Here is a 16,232-nt window from a genome sequence, read left to right as displayed (position 1 = left end):
GATACTACTACTTAGAAGACGATAAAGATAATATTTACTTCTCTCCCCTTTTGACATCAATCATCAACATTGTTTTCAACGAGTCAATTACTACAATTAATATGTACCTGACATATGCAAAAGAAGGGGAGCAGGGAAGAACCCGTGGAAAGACACTTCAAGATCATGAACTATATTTCCATCCACTATTCTATCCCGATATGAATAATGATTTATCTTAAAAGAGAAAAACGTTGTTGTTTTTGTTTGTTTTGTTTTGGTTTTGTTTTGTTTTTTGGTACCGGGGATCGAACTTGGGACCTTGCACTTGCAAAGCAGGCAGCAGAACCACCGAGCTAAATCCTTGCCCCAAGAGAAAAACTTTGAAAATAGTAGACTGGAAAAACACTATAATCTACCACACATCAAAGTAAATATTGAGCTTTAAAGTTCAAAATATTTATTTAAAATTGTCCCTAGAATGAAGAATAGTAGCTTAATGCTTCCAAACAATTCCTGCTTTTCCAACTTGATATCTAACTAAGCTTCTCTTTTCAAACTTGAATATATCAAATGTATAAAAAATGATGGAAAAATTCTGTAAGATTTTCCTTAAATGCATGACATAAATGAGATACAAACAGTAACAAATCCAAAGTATACCTTTTACTTTTATAAGGAAAGTAAAATAAATTCTATTAGAAAATGTGATTTCTCTTTGAATGGGGGAATAAAATGTATACTCTTATTTTAGCATACCCAACGTTAGACATTAACTACAATAGCCCCCTTAACTGAGCTATCTCCATTTACCTGTCCTACCGTAGCCAATATAGTTTTAGCCCTTTACTAAATATAAATGTGGATACGGCATTCTAGCCACTCTCAACTAACTATTTTTGTTACAATTAAGAACTTTTAATTTTTTCAGTGCTGGGAACTGAACCCAGCACCTCAGCACTGAGCTACATTCCAAATCTTTTAAAAATTGTTTATTTTGAGATAAGGTCATGCCAAGTCATTCAGTTATTCAGGCTGGGTTTGAACCTAGAATCTTCCTGCCTCAGCCTCCCAAAAGGCTGGAATTACAGGCATAAGCTGCTCCATCCAGCCATAATCAAACACTCCTGATCCCAGTATAACTGAATTACATGCTAAACAAGTCAGTTGTTATTCCCAAACCTGTTTAGGCCAGTCCACTTTTTATTCTTACACAAATGAATTACATTAAGTCTATGGACTGCAGTCCAGAGTTGAATGTAAACTAAGTAGAATGACTCAAAAGTGAGTTATTCCTTTCAAAGGTGTTACACTAGGGCCGGGGATTTAGCTCAGTGGTTTCGCTGCCTGCTGCCCAAGCGGCAAGCACAAGGACCCGATTTTGATCCCCGGTACCAAAAAAAAAAAAAAAATGTTACATTAGATAAAGGTGACACAATTGCAAGATGTTAGGGAACATCACAGAAAGAGCCCAGAATCAGTTTTTCAAAAGTACCTTTCAACTCTCACTCCACTTTAGGGGAAGCAAAACTGGAAACTAGATTGGACATAATTACGGATACAGTTAACACAGTAACAATTCTCAGCATCACAAAAGATGACATTTGCTCAACATGAAAAACCTGGCAAATGAATATATATTCATATATTTTAAGCTGAAAATAAGATGTAAATTTTATATGATTTTCCTGATTTAACTCTTTCCATAATTTATGAAGTAAATGTCCCAATTTCACTGGATATGAAATATTACATACCTATACAAAACAACACTACATAGTGATAAGCACGCCAAAATAACTGATGAAAAAGTGTAAGAGGGCCGGGGATTTAGCTCAGCAGTCCCGGGGCCTGCCTCTCAAGCGCAAGGTCCTGAGTTTGATCCCCAGTACCAAAAAGAAAAAAAAAAGTATTAGAAAACATGCTCCACCAAAGCATGGATGTTCATTTTGTTCACAGATGTATATGGTTCCTGACTATAGGTGATGCTCAATGAATCCTTGTTGAAGAGAAATAGGAACTCACCATGATCACAGCCTTGCTAATGCGGATGGATCCCCTTCAGCCATACTCTGTCTCATCTTCAGATCTGTAGTAACTCAGAGTATTATTCTTCAAAACTACCCAACGATCCTGCCACCCATGAATGTAGTTTGCCCACTGGGGGTGGAAAAGGGAAGGCACAGGAGGAAAAAAAAATATCAAAGTCAGAAATCCAAACTTTTAAAACCAAAACATGAGTTCTAATTTAGTTATGAGCATAAGCAATAAAATGGTAACATGAAAAGTTGAGATTTTTGAGACTATATGATTTTTAGTCATTTTTACAATAGTTTAAATAGGCAGGAAATAAAATACAACACTTTCTTATCTCTAACATCTGAAGAATCAAGCCAAAGCAAGATTCTGATGCAAGGTTCTGCTTTGTTCTTTGCATGCTTTTATCCTCCCCCTCCTCAACCTTCATGACATTTAGAAATGGTTCTCGGCCCTGTCACAATGACCTCAGTCAACAGAAAAGTAAGTCCAGTTATAGTCTCTCTCTCACACCAGGTACTGTGCCAAGGCTTCTAAATCAACAGAAGTGTGGGGCCAAGAACTGCCAAAATTCTCCTTTTATTGTAAGTTAACCTCGTATGAAAACTGATGACAGTCATAACGACATCAAAGTAAAAATACTAGATGAGATCTTCAGTCCACATCAACTTTAATTCTTCCCCTATAGAACTCAATACTATGTATTTAAAATGCTCAGTTCATTTTCCAAGTTTCTCTAAGGATATATTTTCTAATTAATTGGTATCTGGGGTGGGGGGGGAACCAGAAATCAAACTTAGGACCTTGCACTTGGCAGGCAATCATGGCACCAAAGAGATAAATCCCTGGCCCTGGTTTATTTTCTAATAAATTGGTTTTTGAAAAAATACTTGGTATATTCTCCTTGGTATATTCTAATTCTGTACCTAAAGGTGATTTCTATGTCACTCAAATACTGATGCACAGAAATCACCATCAATAAAATGGCAAAGAAAAAAATGGAACTTCTATGAGAAAACTTAATTTTGCTTGTTTTTCTTTATGCTCTGGGGTTTTAAGTATAAACAATTCCAAAAAATATCTACTAGTTCCAAAAACTACTTCAAAATTGATTGTTTCCATGTAACGAACTGGCTCAGGTTCTTCACCTGTGGAGAAATCTTTCTTTTCCTATTCCCTAATTGAGCATGTTTGAGATAGGTTCAACTTTTAAATCTTTAAAGCCCATTTTTACAACCCTCTGTAAGAACTCACCTATACCAACAATTGCTAGGGGCTCCCTAGTCACTATTCCTTATTTGTAACTGCTTTCAACTTACCACCATTTAGATACCAACTTCAAGTAAATGATTGTTACAAACAAAACTGAACTCTCCTGCTTCTGCAAGGTGTTCTTCCCTCTGTTCCTATTTTCTTGGCTGTACACAATTCTGTAGTCAGGCAGACTCAAACCTCGTGTAGGCTTACAGTACATTACCTGAACAGAATAGCAGATACAAGATTAAATAGACTCAACTACTTCACTACTTCTTGTGAAAAGAGCTTTGAGGAGTGAATTTCTTGGAGCTTGTGTTTCTCTACTTATTGTTTGAATGGCTGAATAAAATAATGAAAATGCTTAGTCACAGAACATAATCTGTCCCTTCTCATTCCTTGTAGCTCATCACCGAATTCTATTAATTTTTCCTTCACATTAAACCCTTAAGATATGCACGCATAGCCATATTTATAGTAGCACAATACATAATAGTTGAATCTTGGAAGCAGCCTAAATGTCTGTCAAAACATGAATATATAAAGTATGGTATTTATATATAATGGGGTACTACTCAGCCATAAGGACGGATAAACTTGTAGGAAAACGGAGGCACCTTGAAACCATAATGTTAAGTGAAATAAATCAAACACAGAAGGTTAAATATTACATGGTTCCTCTTCTATGAGAAGCTCAAAATACAAATACTGTAAAGAGAAAATAAAAGACAGTAGAAGCGTTGGGAGCCACGCTACATAATTTCAGGGTAAAATCATTTGGTTAGCCTAGTTCTCTTGCCTACAGCCCACCTATGGAATTCTGAGACTTAACTCCATTTTGGCCTCTGGTCACAACTGAGACCTCAATGATCCCATGAGGCTGTGATTCTCCAGGACAAGAAACATCCTGGGAGCTGAAAACATCCTGGGAGGAACAAACATCTACTCCGTTCCTCATTGTTCTTGGACTGTTACATCTTGTTTAGGCAGGATGTGCTGAACTCTCCGCAAGTCTTTTGTTACATTTGTTTCTCCTGATGTACTGAGGTAAGCTGGGGGCTTTCCTCTTTGCCGCCCAGAGCAGCACTGATCAGACCCAAAGCTCAGCTTCTTCTCAAAGTTTCAGCTTTCTACCTTTCCTGTAATTAATTCCCCTCGTGCTGCCTTGGCTCGCAGGAGACTAGGACTTACTGCAGAGGTTCTAGTAATGTCCCCTTGCCCTGGTTCCCTACAAGGAAGTAGGGAGATGAGGGACTGAGATGTGTCATCTACAGGTACCAACTCCCCCCAAGAAATGTAACTATTACCTGCAGCAAACATGTACTAATTTAAAAAAGGGAAAAAATTCAATCCTTACATTAGCCTTGTCTTCCACATATTCAATTATTCAATAAAATTATCAAGTTTCTTGATTCCTGAGGCCTAATAACTTTGTCTAGTATCTTCTGCTTCTTCATAAGTTACATAAACTTATTTACACAAAAGGCGTATTGCCCACACATGTACCTACATATTAATTTTATTGTGACTCCAGCTCCTCAATTTACATGGGCAGCTTCCCACTGCCTACTTTAACAGTGGATGGATTGGTATTTAAGACTCTCCATATATTTACCCTTCCTTGCTTCTCATCACTACCATTAAGATTAAACAATAAATTTAGTGTCTAGCACACAGTATTTGCATGCCTAGCTAATGAAACTGTCAATGTCTCTTGTTAGACCCCTTCCCAAAGGACCAGAGGGTCCCAAGCAATTACGTACCTATGATGTGTATTATTTCAGTATAGAGAAATCCACAAATTATAGAAGCTCCAGGACTCTACTCAGTAAATTCAAGCTGCTATTTGGGGTTTTTTTTTTAACCAGGGATTGAATTCGGGACCTTGCACCTGCAAGGGAGGTGCGGTGCCACTGAGCTAAACCCCCAGCCCTGAGCTGCTATTATTGTACCTGGAAGGCAAGTTTCCACCTTCGCTCTCAGGTTCATTCCCTTACTTCCCCATTTAACAATTCAGACAAGGCAATATTCTAGACATGACAAGAGAATCCAAACCCCTGTAGCCTACAGTCCAGCAAGCACAAATTTAAGAACAAAAAAAGATATACTTAGAACGAGAGTCAGAAGCAAATTGAAAAAAAAAACACTATGGGAAATCAAGGGAAGGCTGTCTTCAATGACCAGCAAAGAAAAAGCTCTATGAAAAGGGCAGCACTGACAGGGACTCACAGAATTTTAGGCAACAGGTAGGGGCGAGGATTCAGAAAACCATGGGGGAGATTGAGATAAACTTTATTTTACCAGGCTAAGCTGCTTTCAAGTCCTACTAAGGTGTAAGTCTTTTCCCAACAATGTTTCACCTTCACATGTGTGATGAGCACCTAAAATCACAATCTATCCACTATTCTGGGAAACTTTCATAAGTATTTCAGATTATTATATAGAAGAAAAAAACTTTGGACTGGCATATTTTTAATACAAATTCAAACACTCTCCTGTTTCAGATCCATTCTATCCTAGGGGAGAAGAAATTAGTATTGGGACTTATTGACATTACTCCATAGAAGGAAAAGAACAGAAGCTGAGTTGTAACTGTTGTTTCAGTATCAGGTACTGTATTCCTCACATGGTTCATAACTGTGAGGAGCCCAACTGCTTCCCCATATCTACAATATACACAACATTTGACCATGATGAAAAATGAAACCTTTGTTGTGTCAAGCACTATAGATAAGTAAATGATCAAGTAAAGAACTTGAAATATGTAACGTGTTCTTTAAACTTAAAAACAGGTACCGTCCCCAGTGTGTTCATTTAATATAAAGTACGCTTCCTACAGCTAGGGCTATGTAGCTCAGTTGTAGAACACTCAGCTAGCATTCGACAGACCCTAGGTTTGATACCCAGCACCTTCAAAAAACAAAACACCCTTAACTAAAATCTTCCAAAAAACAGATATAACCATAAATTTTTGAATTTCAGGGAAATGTCCTTCACAGGCATTCAGAATAATACCAAAGGGCTGGATTTAGCTCAGTGGTTCCACCACCTGCCTCACAGGTGCAAAGTCCAGAGTTCGATCCCCAGTACCAAAAAAAAAAAAAAAAAAAAGAATAATACCAAAAGCTTTATTCATGTTGATTCTACATACAGAGCAACAGTCAAAATTGAACCTATTACCCTTGATAGTGGTCAAATACTGCATTTGTACACACTTAAATACCAAGGAGATAGTCTTCCCATTTTTTAATCTCTGGTATATCTACTATTCTACTCTGCATACAGTTAATACTGTACTCAGAGCAGGAGACCTTTATTCACCAGTTACACCCCTCCTCGGCACCTTCAAAAAAGTGATAACAGGTCAAAAGTACAGCATGTTTTATAAAACAATATTACAATGATACTAATATGACAATCTGCTTCTCATCTAATGAGAAAAGGGATGAAACTCTCAATAAATCATTGAAAACAACACACTTCACACTTCCCCATCTGAAAATGTTTATCTATTACACGGTATGGTCAATGCAGAGTTCTAAATTGTAAGATACATTTAATCGAAAGAAACCCTGGGGAGATTCTATCAACACACAACACAATTTGTCAGCTATATAACGAAAAGCCTTGAGTTTGACATACTCATGCCTTTCCTACACCGCTTCTCATACATAAAAGCCTAATATGAAACAATCCCACAAATGATGTCCAAATGACTCAAAGATGGAAGCAGAGTGATTTCTTAATAGCCAGTGGTTGCACATGACCTGGTATCTGATGACCAGCTTGTTGAGGGACTGGCCTCAGCTCCCCCTCTCCAAGTTAACAGCTGGCTCCAGCTATTTCTGAAAGTTTCACAGGAAGGGAGAGAAGTAGAAAACGCTATGAGTCTACTCATAGCAAAAACTTTTTAAAAAAGCATTATCAAGAGATCACTCAATTTCAGTTCTGTACATGACTATTTACTTTGCTAAGATTTTGGAAAGGAGTTTTTAAAAACACAGAAAAAAAAAATAGAATGTTTTTGCCTTATTCTGTGCCCCTTACTACAAAAAGACATTTTATTAAATACTACTCTTCTTCCTGGACTAAAGGTTGGTCTCCAATCTGACAAGCTCCAAATTACTATTAATAGTTTTATACCCAAGGCACCACGTGTCAATTAAACAGTTCTTTTCTGAAACAGGGTAAGGAGTGACGGGGAAAGTACACAAGCGCTCCACACGGATACCTCACACTACACCGAAAATGACTACCGCCTCAGATTGCGGGTCCAAACCGAGTCAACTGGCTTGTCTATACAGCCTCGGCAGCAGAGTCCCCCGAACCTTTTCCGAGAAGCACCTCCAGACTCACCTAGTTAGAAAGGTCAGATTTGAACCGCCACCAGGACCACCACCCCACCCCTCCCGGCGGCCCAGTACTACTTGGGACGCCGCCTTAGCCCAACGCAGATTCCCACGCCCGGGACAGCTGGGACTCGAGTGGCGGTGTGCAGCGCATCTCCTGAACTGGATCCCACTTCCCCGGTCCTCAGCGGCTCACAAGCCGCAGGGAAGGCGAGTAGGGCGAGTAGTTCCCCGCTTCCCCAGCCCACCCTGACCTAGGCGCTCCAGCGGCGCCGTCAGCCCCGCACCCCGGCACCTTCCGGACGGTCCGCGGGCCCGCGGAGGCTCACCTTGCTCAGGGCCGCTGCAGTGCTCCACAGGCGGCCCGGGCTCCGTCTCCCGGTCCTCCTCGGAGCCCGAAGAGTTCCAGCGCTGGTTATCCGACGTGGAGGCGCGACAGGCAAGCAGGAGACCGGCCCCCGCTCCGCGAGCTGCGCAGGCGGAGGCGCCCACCACTGAGCCTACATGAGGCCCTGTGCACAGTTTCTCTTTCACACCATCCACATGAAATAGTCCTCTTCCCATCCTAAAACCAAAGTGCCCGAACTGTGTCTTTTGAGGAACAGGCCTTCAAGGCTGATCTAAGTGCTGCCTCCTTGAGAAAGGCGTATTCTCCAGTTTCCAACTTGTTTCTCTCTACTGTCAGGAGATGAAACCCCACCTGGGATTGTGATCCCCACAGCCCAGAGTCCTGACTCTGAGCACGGTAAACGGCCTTTCTTCAAAGGGCTTAAGTACAAGCAAAGGCTACACCTCTCCCCCAACTCTGAGTCCCTGATATTTGACACACGAGTGTGTCACTGACCACTGTCAGTTCTAACAGTGAAACACACGCTCAGGGAGCCCAAAAAACATTGTCCTTTCACCTTGTAGTGAGACACTGTCATGTCTGAGTTCTTCATCACAGAGTCTATTACCATGTATTTAATTACTTAATTAAAAATAATAAGCAATAGGCCAGGGATTTAGCTCAGTGGTTTCACCACCTGCTGCGTGGGCACAAGGACCTGAGTTCGATCCCTGGTACCAAACAAAAAACAACAAAAAAAAAAACACTAAGCAACTAAAATAAGAAAAATGGAGAGTGACAAGTACAACATTTACCTCATCTGGAAGGGAGTATATGGTGATACTTTTTGAAAATTCCTGATCGCCAAAGAAAATAGTCCCTTGCACAGGAAATACATCTTGTGTAAAGTCAGGACTAATCACCCATGATATGCTAACGTCACCAAAGTTGCCTCGATTTCTTATTACACCATAAACAGCTATGGAGTACAAACATAAATTATAATAAATATGAACACATATACCAAACTTTAAAACAAGTAAAGAAATTACTCAAAATAAAAATGACACCTCTTTTCAATAAAAGCCAATTATTTGTTCAGCACATTCTCCAAGGTTCATATAAAAATATACTAGCCTAGTCATCCTTCAGCAGTTAAATGATTAATAAAAAAATAGACTTAATCTTTTCCATCACCATGTGGAATTTAAGAGTCATGTGGCACAGGGACAGAAGAGTGGTCAGTTTGGTGCAATTACAATGAGGTCCTATAGAGGACCCTAAATGCTGAAGGCCTTTACAGGAAGCTTCACTTGCCCACCCAGAGTGATTTTCTCACCATGAACTGCTTTAAAAGTAAAATATTTCTCATTTTCTGCCACTGAAATAGTTTACTAGCAGTGGCACTTACTTTGCATGTTTTTCCAACTTATTGGACTTGATTCATCCCTGGGTGTTCGAACTATATTACATATGATTAACTGAAATCATCAGTGTCCTTCCAACACTTTGTAAGAAACAGAAACAGCAATCCTAAGTATGATTTTTAAAAAGACCAATTTCTATACTACTTGTAATTGCTAAAGCACGATGGGCAAATGAAAAGAACTAACTGCTGAAGAAATGAATTAAAAACATGATTCATTTCCTATTCAGTAGATGGAAATAAAACATAAGAAACAATAAATTACCACTGTAGACATCGTCTCCTTTGCTTTCATTTATCATCACACTGAGACCGTCAGAAACAAACTCTGTAACTCCGTGAGGGTCGTCGTTTTTTAGAATCGTTATGTTAACAACTGTGGCACTTCCCAACTCACTTTCCCTTTCACCATGGCTGCTGAGGACCACCCAGTAGTACTCATCCAGCTAAGATGAACAGGCCAGATGAGAAAATGCAAAGACATTTTCATAAGTAAAATATGCAGGTATTTGACAATAGGAATATGCTCAGTTTTTCAGAAACACACAATGCCTAAAAAGGCAAAAGAGCTGATATTATTCCTAGAAATATTTTTAACATTCCCCTATCAATTAAAATATATCGGGATAAGAGTACATTATCCAAAAAGGAAAAAGATGAACATTGACACTTTTCTAAAATGGCAAGAAGTTAGGGTCATGTTGCTGACAATCTACAGTCAGCTGTGCATTGGTGTGTAAACATAATGGTACCATACGGTACCTGATTAAAACTTAAATCCACTGGCAAACTTAGTGCAAAGCCACACCATTAAAAATTTAGTCAATAAAGATCACATAAGGCTGATCATAAATAAAACTTAACTGATCACACACAGTCTCACTGTTTGGTGGGTTTAGTTATTTCTTTCTGGAGGATAAAAATACACCTTTCTGATTAGAGCATCTATCTAATTTTCCAAGCATGGGTACTTGTCCCTTCTTATGTCTTCTTGCCAATGTTCAAAATATTTATTTCATGATATACCAGATACTACCAACCTTCCATAAAACACAAAGGAAAAATGCAATCCAGTACCTCAGGAATGCCATCCAGTCTTGAGAGCAACGTGATCACTATTTCCCTTTCCCCGGGTTTGAATTCCAGGACCCCCATGTTTCCATAGAATTCACTGCTATCTCTTGGCTCTACTTGGTAGTACAGAAACTGCTTTACAAGAGCTCCCTGGGATCAAATAATGTGGAGCTCTACAGATTCTCCTTCCTTAAAAAAAAAAAAATCACAAAAGTGCAAGTCCTTCTACATCATTCCTCTGAAGTGGTGAACACAGAATGAAGTTTAATACTTACATGTATAACATAGGGTCCTCTGGAAGCAGGAGAAAATTCAAAAACTCCCCCAGGATCATCATTTTCCAAAATAATTAGGTCACAGCTAGTATACCCAGATTTCAGCACCTCATTTTCTACATTAGCCCTGGAAGTCAGAGGGCAGAAAGGCACTTGTTAGCAGTAGTCTTACTTCTGAAATCTGCAGGCACCTAAGGCAATTCACAAGCCTTTCAAGTAATTAAAAGAAAGGTGATTAGAAATTAAACTTTAAAGTGAATCACTTAAGACACACAGTTTTACTCATAACCTTGTGGAAAAACTAATTTTGGCTTCATTAAATCTTTTTTCATTTGAATGAAATAAACACTGCATATGTAAACCAATATAATACCCAAAAGCTGTAGATATTTATAGCATATCAAAATTTACAGATTTTATTCCAGTTTTAGAAATATTTAATCTGTAATATGTATTTAGAAAATATTTTAAAACCAAACTTTTACTTTTATATACATTGGAATTTCTTTTAAAATCTCATTACATAAGATTATATTGACTGACTGAGGTTATATACACATTAGGTAAAATAACTATACAAACTAAAGCAAGCCACAATAAAAAATAAACACAATCATAAGTAGGTTTTGAAGTATATTTTGTGGCTTTCAGATCCCTTCTTATGCCTCAATTTTTAACCTCATACATTTTTTCCTTTAATGTAAGACATACATGGAAGAAAGAAATAAAATGGGTTTGTGATGCATAACATGCTATAACAATTTATAAATGTATCTCAAAAGAACATACTAATTTTTTTTAAAGTTCTGGCTTTCATCCTCAGTGTAGAATTGGAATGATCAAAGAAACTATGTGGTTCTGAGGGTGTAAAGGCCAGCAAGCTCTTAAGAATTTTCAATCCTGCAACCAGGTCTAAATCTTTCCAAATGTGACTTCCTATTGAACCACAAACTATTCATGATCAGACCTCAAAGTCACAATTAAAATGTAGGAACATGGAGAACAGTCAGCTCAGTTCCTACATAATAAATAACATAATTCCTTAGCTTTTGGAAATCTGACAACCAACCCTAGCATGCCAGTGACGACAGAAGAGATAATTCAAATAAAAGGACAATTATTTATATTGCTAATTCTGTCATACAATTTTCAAAGCAAATCTGCCTATATTTCACATATATCACTATCCTAATTAAAATTTCCTGTCCACATTTAGCTTATGTAGACATGAAAGCTGGATCAAAATGTAAAATATGAGCATTAAACAAATGAATTTATTTTAAAACTTTCTTGAAATATGCTACCGATATATAAAATGCAAATTCTGCAAAGTTCTATATATTTAACACTCTGATAAAAGCAAAATTGCTTAGCTACATTCATAAAAGCAATAGAAGAGTTTAAGTTATTCATTGCTAATTCTTTGTTATACATAAAAGATTCCACAATAAAGCACAATCATTGTGCTCTAGGTTATGTGTAAGCTATACGGAGATTTACAGTTTTAAATTCCTCAAAATATTTGATAACTAATTCTCAAACATTTTATCAAGCATTTTAAATGTATTCATATTTTACAACTCTTAGGACCAAATAACCTAAAAACTTCATAAAAGTCCCTGTTAGCATTAGAAAATAAAGCTACACACAGGCATGCACAGGCAAGTGGACAAGAAAAATTTCTCAAGACGTGATCATGCAGAACAGCAGTCTGTCCAAAAACAATCACTAGCACAAAAAAAATGTCAAATCACCAAAAACAAGCCATTACTTTGTGCACTTACCCAAAATGCATGACAAATCTTTCAGTCTCTACCCTGTCAATACAGAAAGAATTGTGGGAGGGGGCAAAGGAGGTGAAAGCACCATTTGCCAAAATCTCACGAATACTGCTAGAAATGTAGAGTGGCAGGGTAAAAATAAAGCTACAGAAAGCCTTTCTTTCTTTCTTTCCCGAGAGCCAGTAATCTTCATGTTATGGAAACTGGGCACGGGGCTCTTTGCTATTGACAACTGCTCACCGTCCCCACTTAGGGAAGATGGCCCTATGGCAGCCAGAGTGCCAAGACCCATTCACAGCATTCCTTTCCTGGCCTCCTCCGAGCACTGCCTGCCAAGCACCTTACAGGCTCTCAGACCACAGCAGCTGAGCAGATTTCATTCAGCCCTGCTTATAATCACTTAGTGGCTTTGATTAGGTTTTAAGAAATTCCATCCTCAGATCCAGAGCCAGTTGTCCCGAGTTAGTAAAATCAAATCTCTGTAAGCACAGAAATCTGTGCCTTTCATTGTTTACACATGAATGCATCCAAGAAGTTATAAAATACAACTTTTAATTAAAACTTTATCAGGAAATCTAAGTATGTTTTCAAATATCCAATTTATTTCATTTTCAAATAAGCCTTTGGAACCCCATGTCAAAATGTAAAGATTATGAGCTTAATTTTTACAGTCAGATATACCATTTAGAAATAATGGCTTATATACCAATTACATTTAATTAATTACATTTCTCTAAAATAATCTGGTATAATGAAATTGTTTCTGATTTGGAAAAAATTAAACAGAATCTTTTCAAGTGGTATAGTATTAGAAGTACCATAAATTGTTTAGTAGGAAGGCAACTTTTGGCTATACAGTACTTAGTTGGTGTATAAAGAATTTCACTTGACATTAAAAGAAGATTATGAACTGTATTGCAATAGTGTTATTATTTTTGTTGCAACATTGTATTGCTTCATTGTAATCACACAACCACTCATTGCTTCACTTTTGTTAAAATTTTGCAAAAATTAAAAAGTTTTGATATAATAGGCACTTCCAAATCAGACATTATTCTCACATTCATTTAAGTAAATCTTTGAACACTGAAGCATAATTTCTTTATTCTTCTTCATGCAATAGTTACAAATAGAATTAAGACACTTCAATATATTTTAATCAATTTCTTCTATTTAAAAAGAATCAATAATTTCTAAAATTTTCTACCTTAGAATTTGTACTCCTTGCATACCATTTTTAACTCCATAGGAGAGAAAGAGAAAAGAGTAAAAGCAAAAAAGGAGAGAAAAAAGAAAGAAGGAGGAAGGAAGGAAGGAAAGAAGGGAGGAAGGGAGGAAGGAAAAGAAAATAGAACTTTTAAATCATTTTCATTTTCATTTCAAATGTTTACATGATGTGATTAAAAATGACTACTTGAAAAAATATGAAAAGTCACTATGAATTTGCAAAAGCATGATTTAAATAATTAAACATTCAATTGAGAGCAAAAACTCTTGGCTGAAGGACCAAAGTTTTTATGTATTGCTTTTGGTTTATAATCACTCAATTTTTCTGTAATTTTCTTCAAGATTGTTCACTGACTTAGTAGGTATTCACACCTAATGTAAGGCAAAAATGACATACATAAAAAAATAATTTTCAGTTTACTTTACATTTCACTGATTTTTTCCTCATATAAAATACCTTTTCTTAAGATGACATCTAAAAAGTATACTAGGCAAAAAAAAAAAAAAGGTACAAAGAAAATTTAGGCCAGGGATTTAGCTCAGTGGTTCTGCCACCTGCCTCACAAGCGCAAGGTCCCAAGTTCGATGCCTGGTACCAAAAAAAGATATAAAAAGTATACTAGGCCCATGTCATTTGAACTGTGTGTGCATGATATTTGGTTTTCATTTTTTGGTTTTTCTGTTGTTTTGTTTTTGTTTTACTTTTCATGGAAAGGAGAAAGTAAACATAATGTGGTTCTGAGAACAAAATAAATCGTGGTCATCCAATAGATTTGTTCTGTGCAATCTATATTTTTCTTCACATAAAAATAAAAGAACAACTACTCATCAGGGTTTTAAAATGTGTTCAGACAAAACACCTTCATAGAAATAAAACCTAATAAAGACTGGTAATAGGATATAGAAAGGTCCAACAATTATATAAAGTAATTTTTAATCACTTAATACTGGAAGAATATAGTACAAAACAGCTCATTTACCTGTGAATTTTACTCTTTCTAAATACGAAGTCTGCAACATCTTCACCTCACAGTAACCTCCTCTAATCTGTATCAGTATCAATACAATGAGGTCCGCACAAGATGAGTTTGGTTTTGATTTTTAAAAATCATTAACGTCAATTAAACACAGTAGTTTTTTGTTTTAAAAAATGATTTGCTAAATTATTGGGGAAAAACTCTCTTCAGAGATTGTGATAGTAACATAAAGTACATTGTCTCCAATAAATTCTAAGTAACTTCTTGTATAACTGAAAAGTACCCTTCAAATTTATGTAATTTTTAGCTGTCTAAAAAATAGGCCTTAGTCTTTAAATTCAAAGCAAAAATAATGAAGATTAATGCTTTCTTTTTATCCAAGAAAGCTCTGATCCTCTCCTCTGTCAAAAATGAAACCATTTTGGATGTTTTCCTGCCTTTTTAAAATATTGAAGTGTACTGACCATGCTTCAAATATATCTAATACTCCCCATAAATTCTCTAATGCTCCTTCATGACAAATAGCAAGGTAAAAGTTTACTGAAAGATATAACATTCATAGACTAACCAGAAGCCATCAATAAATAACAAAAGCCAGCATAACACTATTTGAGTTTTTTAATTTCATATAGAGAAAACAATTAGAACAAAAAGAAAATTATTTAAGAGAACTCAAACATGTAAAGGCTACTAAACAGTACCTAGGTGGATTATTACCTGTCTAGAGAAGGTGTTACAGTTTCATTCATTTCTGGTATGCCATCGCCTTTGACAGTAATGTTGATTGTTGTGTCAGTTTGACCAGATAAAAATACAACAGAGCCGTTAAAGGGACTGATATCATCCTTGGTGACTGCTTGTGAGTTAAAGCCTGAGGGCTTCAAACTCCAGTAGACAGTAGCCTGGCCATCAGTTCCATCCTGATGCAGAGAAATGTATACCTTATAAAAACAAAGCAAAACAAACACACAGAACAATTTCTGCTAAAATATATGCTCAATGCATTCCATGCATCCAGTATCATCAGGTGGATATGTGGACTCCAGAGACGTAAACTATTAAATAACACCAAAAAGACAATTGAAGAGACCCTCTCTAACCATGAAGACAATTTAAGATACGTTTTTTAGTTTTGCTGATCAAATTTATTTATAAGGTCACTCCCACACAAAAACGTGTGAGACTTGGAAAGCCACGGAATCATGAAAAACAGCAACCCTGCTTAAAGAATAATTTTCCATCAGAGATTCTCTGGAAAAGAAAGCAATAATATCAAAATGTAAACTGAAAAACTAACTTTTATAATTAAAACTAGAAAATTATGTTATATGAAATGCATCCTGAAGTGACAGGCGGTAAAATAAGAAAACATTTCTAATCAATACTATATACACAGCAAAAATAAAATCAGATATTGTAGCATGGCTCCTGGTTACCCTGGGCAAGATATTTAATATGATTTTGATTTTCTGGTGCGTACTGAAGCTAATGATTCCCAAGTTTGCAAGCTTAGTATGAGGTCAAG

At 36.8% G+C, this 16,232-nt stretch overlaps 1 protein-coding gene across 35 annotated transcripts in view; it reads right to left on the bottom strand.

Moving 5' to 3' along the window:
• The window catches only part of LOC147822396 (adhesion G protein-coupled receptor V1-like), a 62,891-nt gene that overhangs the window by 16,741 nt on the left and 29,918 nt on the right, over positions 1-16,232 (bottom strand). For 6 of the 35 annotated variants that reach the window (XM_087196874.1, XM_087196878.1, XM_087196882.1 and 3 more), the window contains 5 exons: positions 15,425-15,648; positions 12,507-12,539; positions 10,723-10,849; positions 7,949-8,184; positions 2,005-7,626 (listed from right to left, as the gene is read on the bottom strand). In XM_087196874.1, coding sequence (XP_087053000.1) covers positions 8,035-8,184; positions 10,723-10,849; positions 12,507-12,539; positions 15,425-15,648 — 534 coding nt within the window. In that variant the 3' untranslated portion in view covers positions 2,005-7,626; positions 7,949-8,034. Of the gene's footprint in view, positions 1-2,004; positions 7,627-7,948; positions 9,820-10,450; positions 10,850-12,506; positions 12,540-15,424; positions 15,649-16,232 lie in introns of those variants that run through there. The other 29 variants (XM_087196900.1, XM_087196898.1, XM_087196897.1 and 26 more) reach the window with 29 other exon arrangements.

The sequence above is a fragment of the Heterocephalus glaber genome, unplaced genomic scaffold (assembly GCF_053883595.1).
Source record: "Heterocephalus glaber isolate CG9 unplaced genomic scaffold, H.glaber_assembly_v1.0 deba00001635, whole genome shotgun sequence".
Taxonomy (NCBI): Eukaryota; Metazoa; Chordata; class Mammalia; order Rodentia; family Bathyergidae; genus Heterocephalus; species Heterocephalus glaber.
This window is presented reverse-complemented; position numbering and strand designations above follow the sequence as displayed.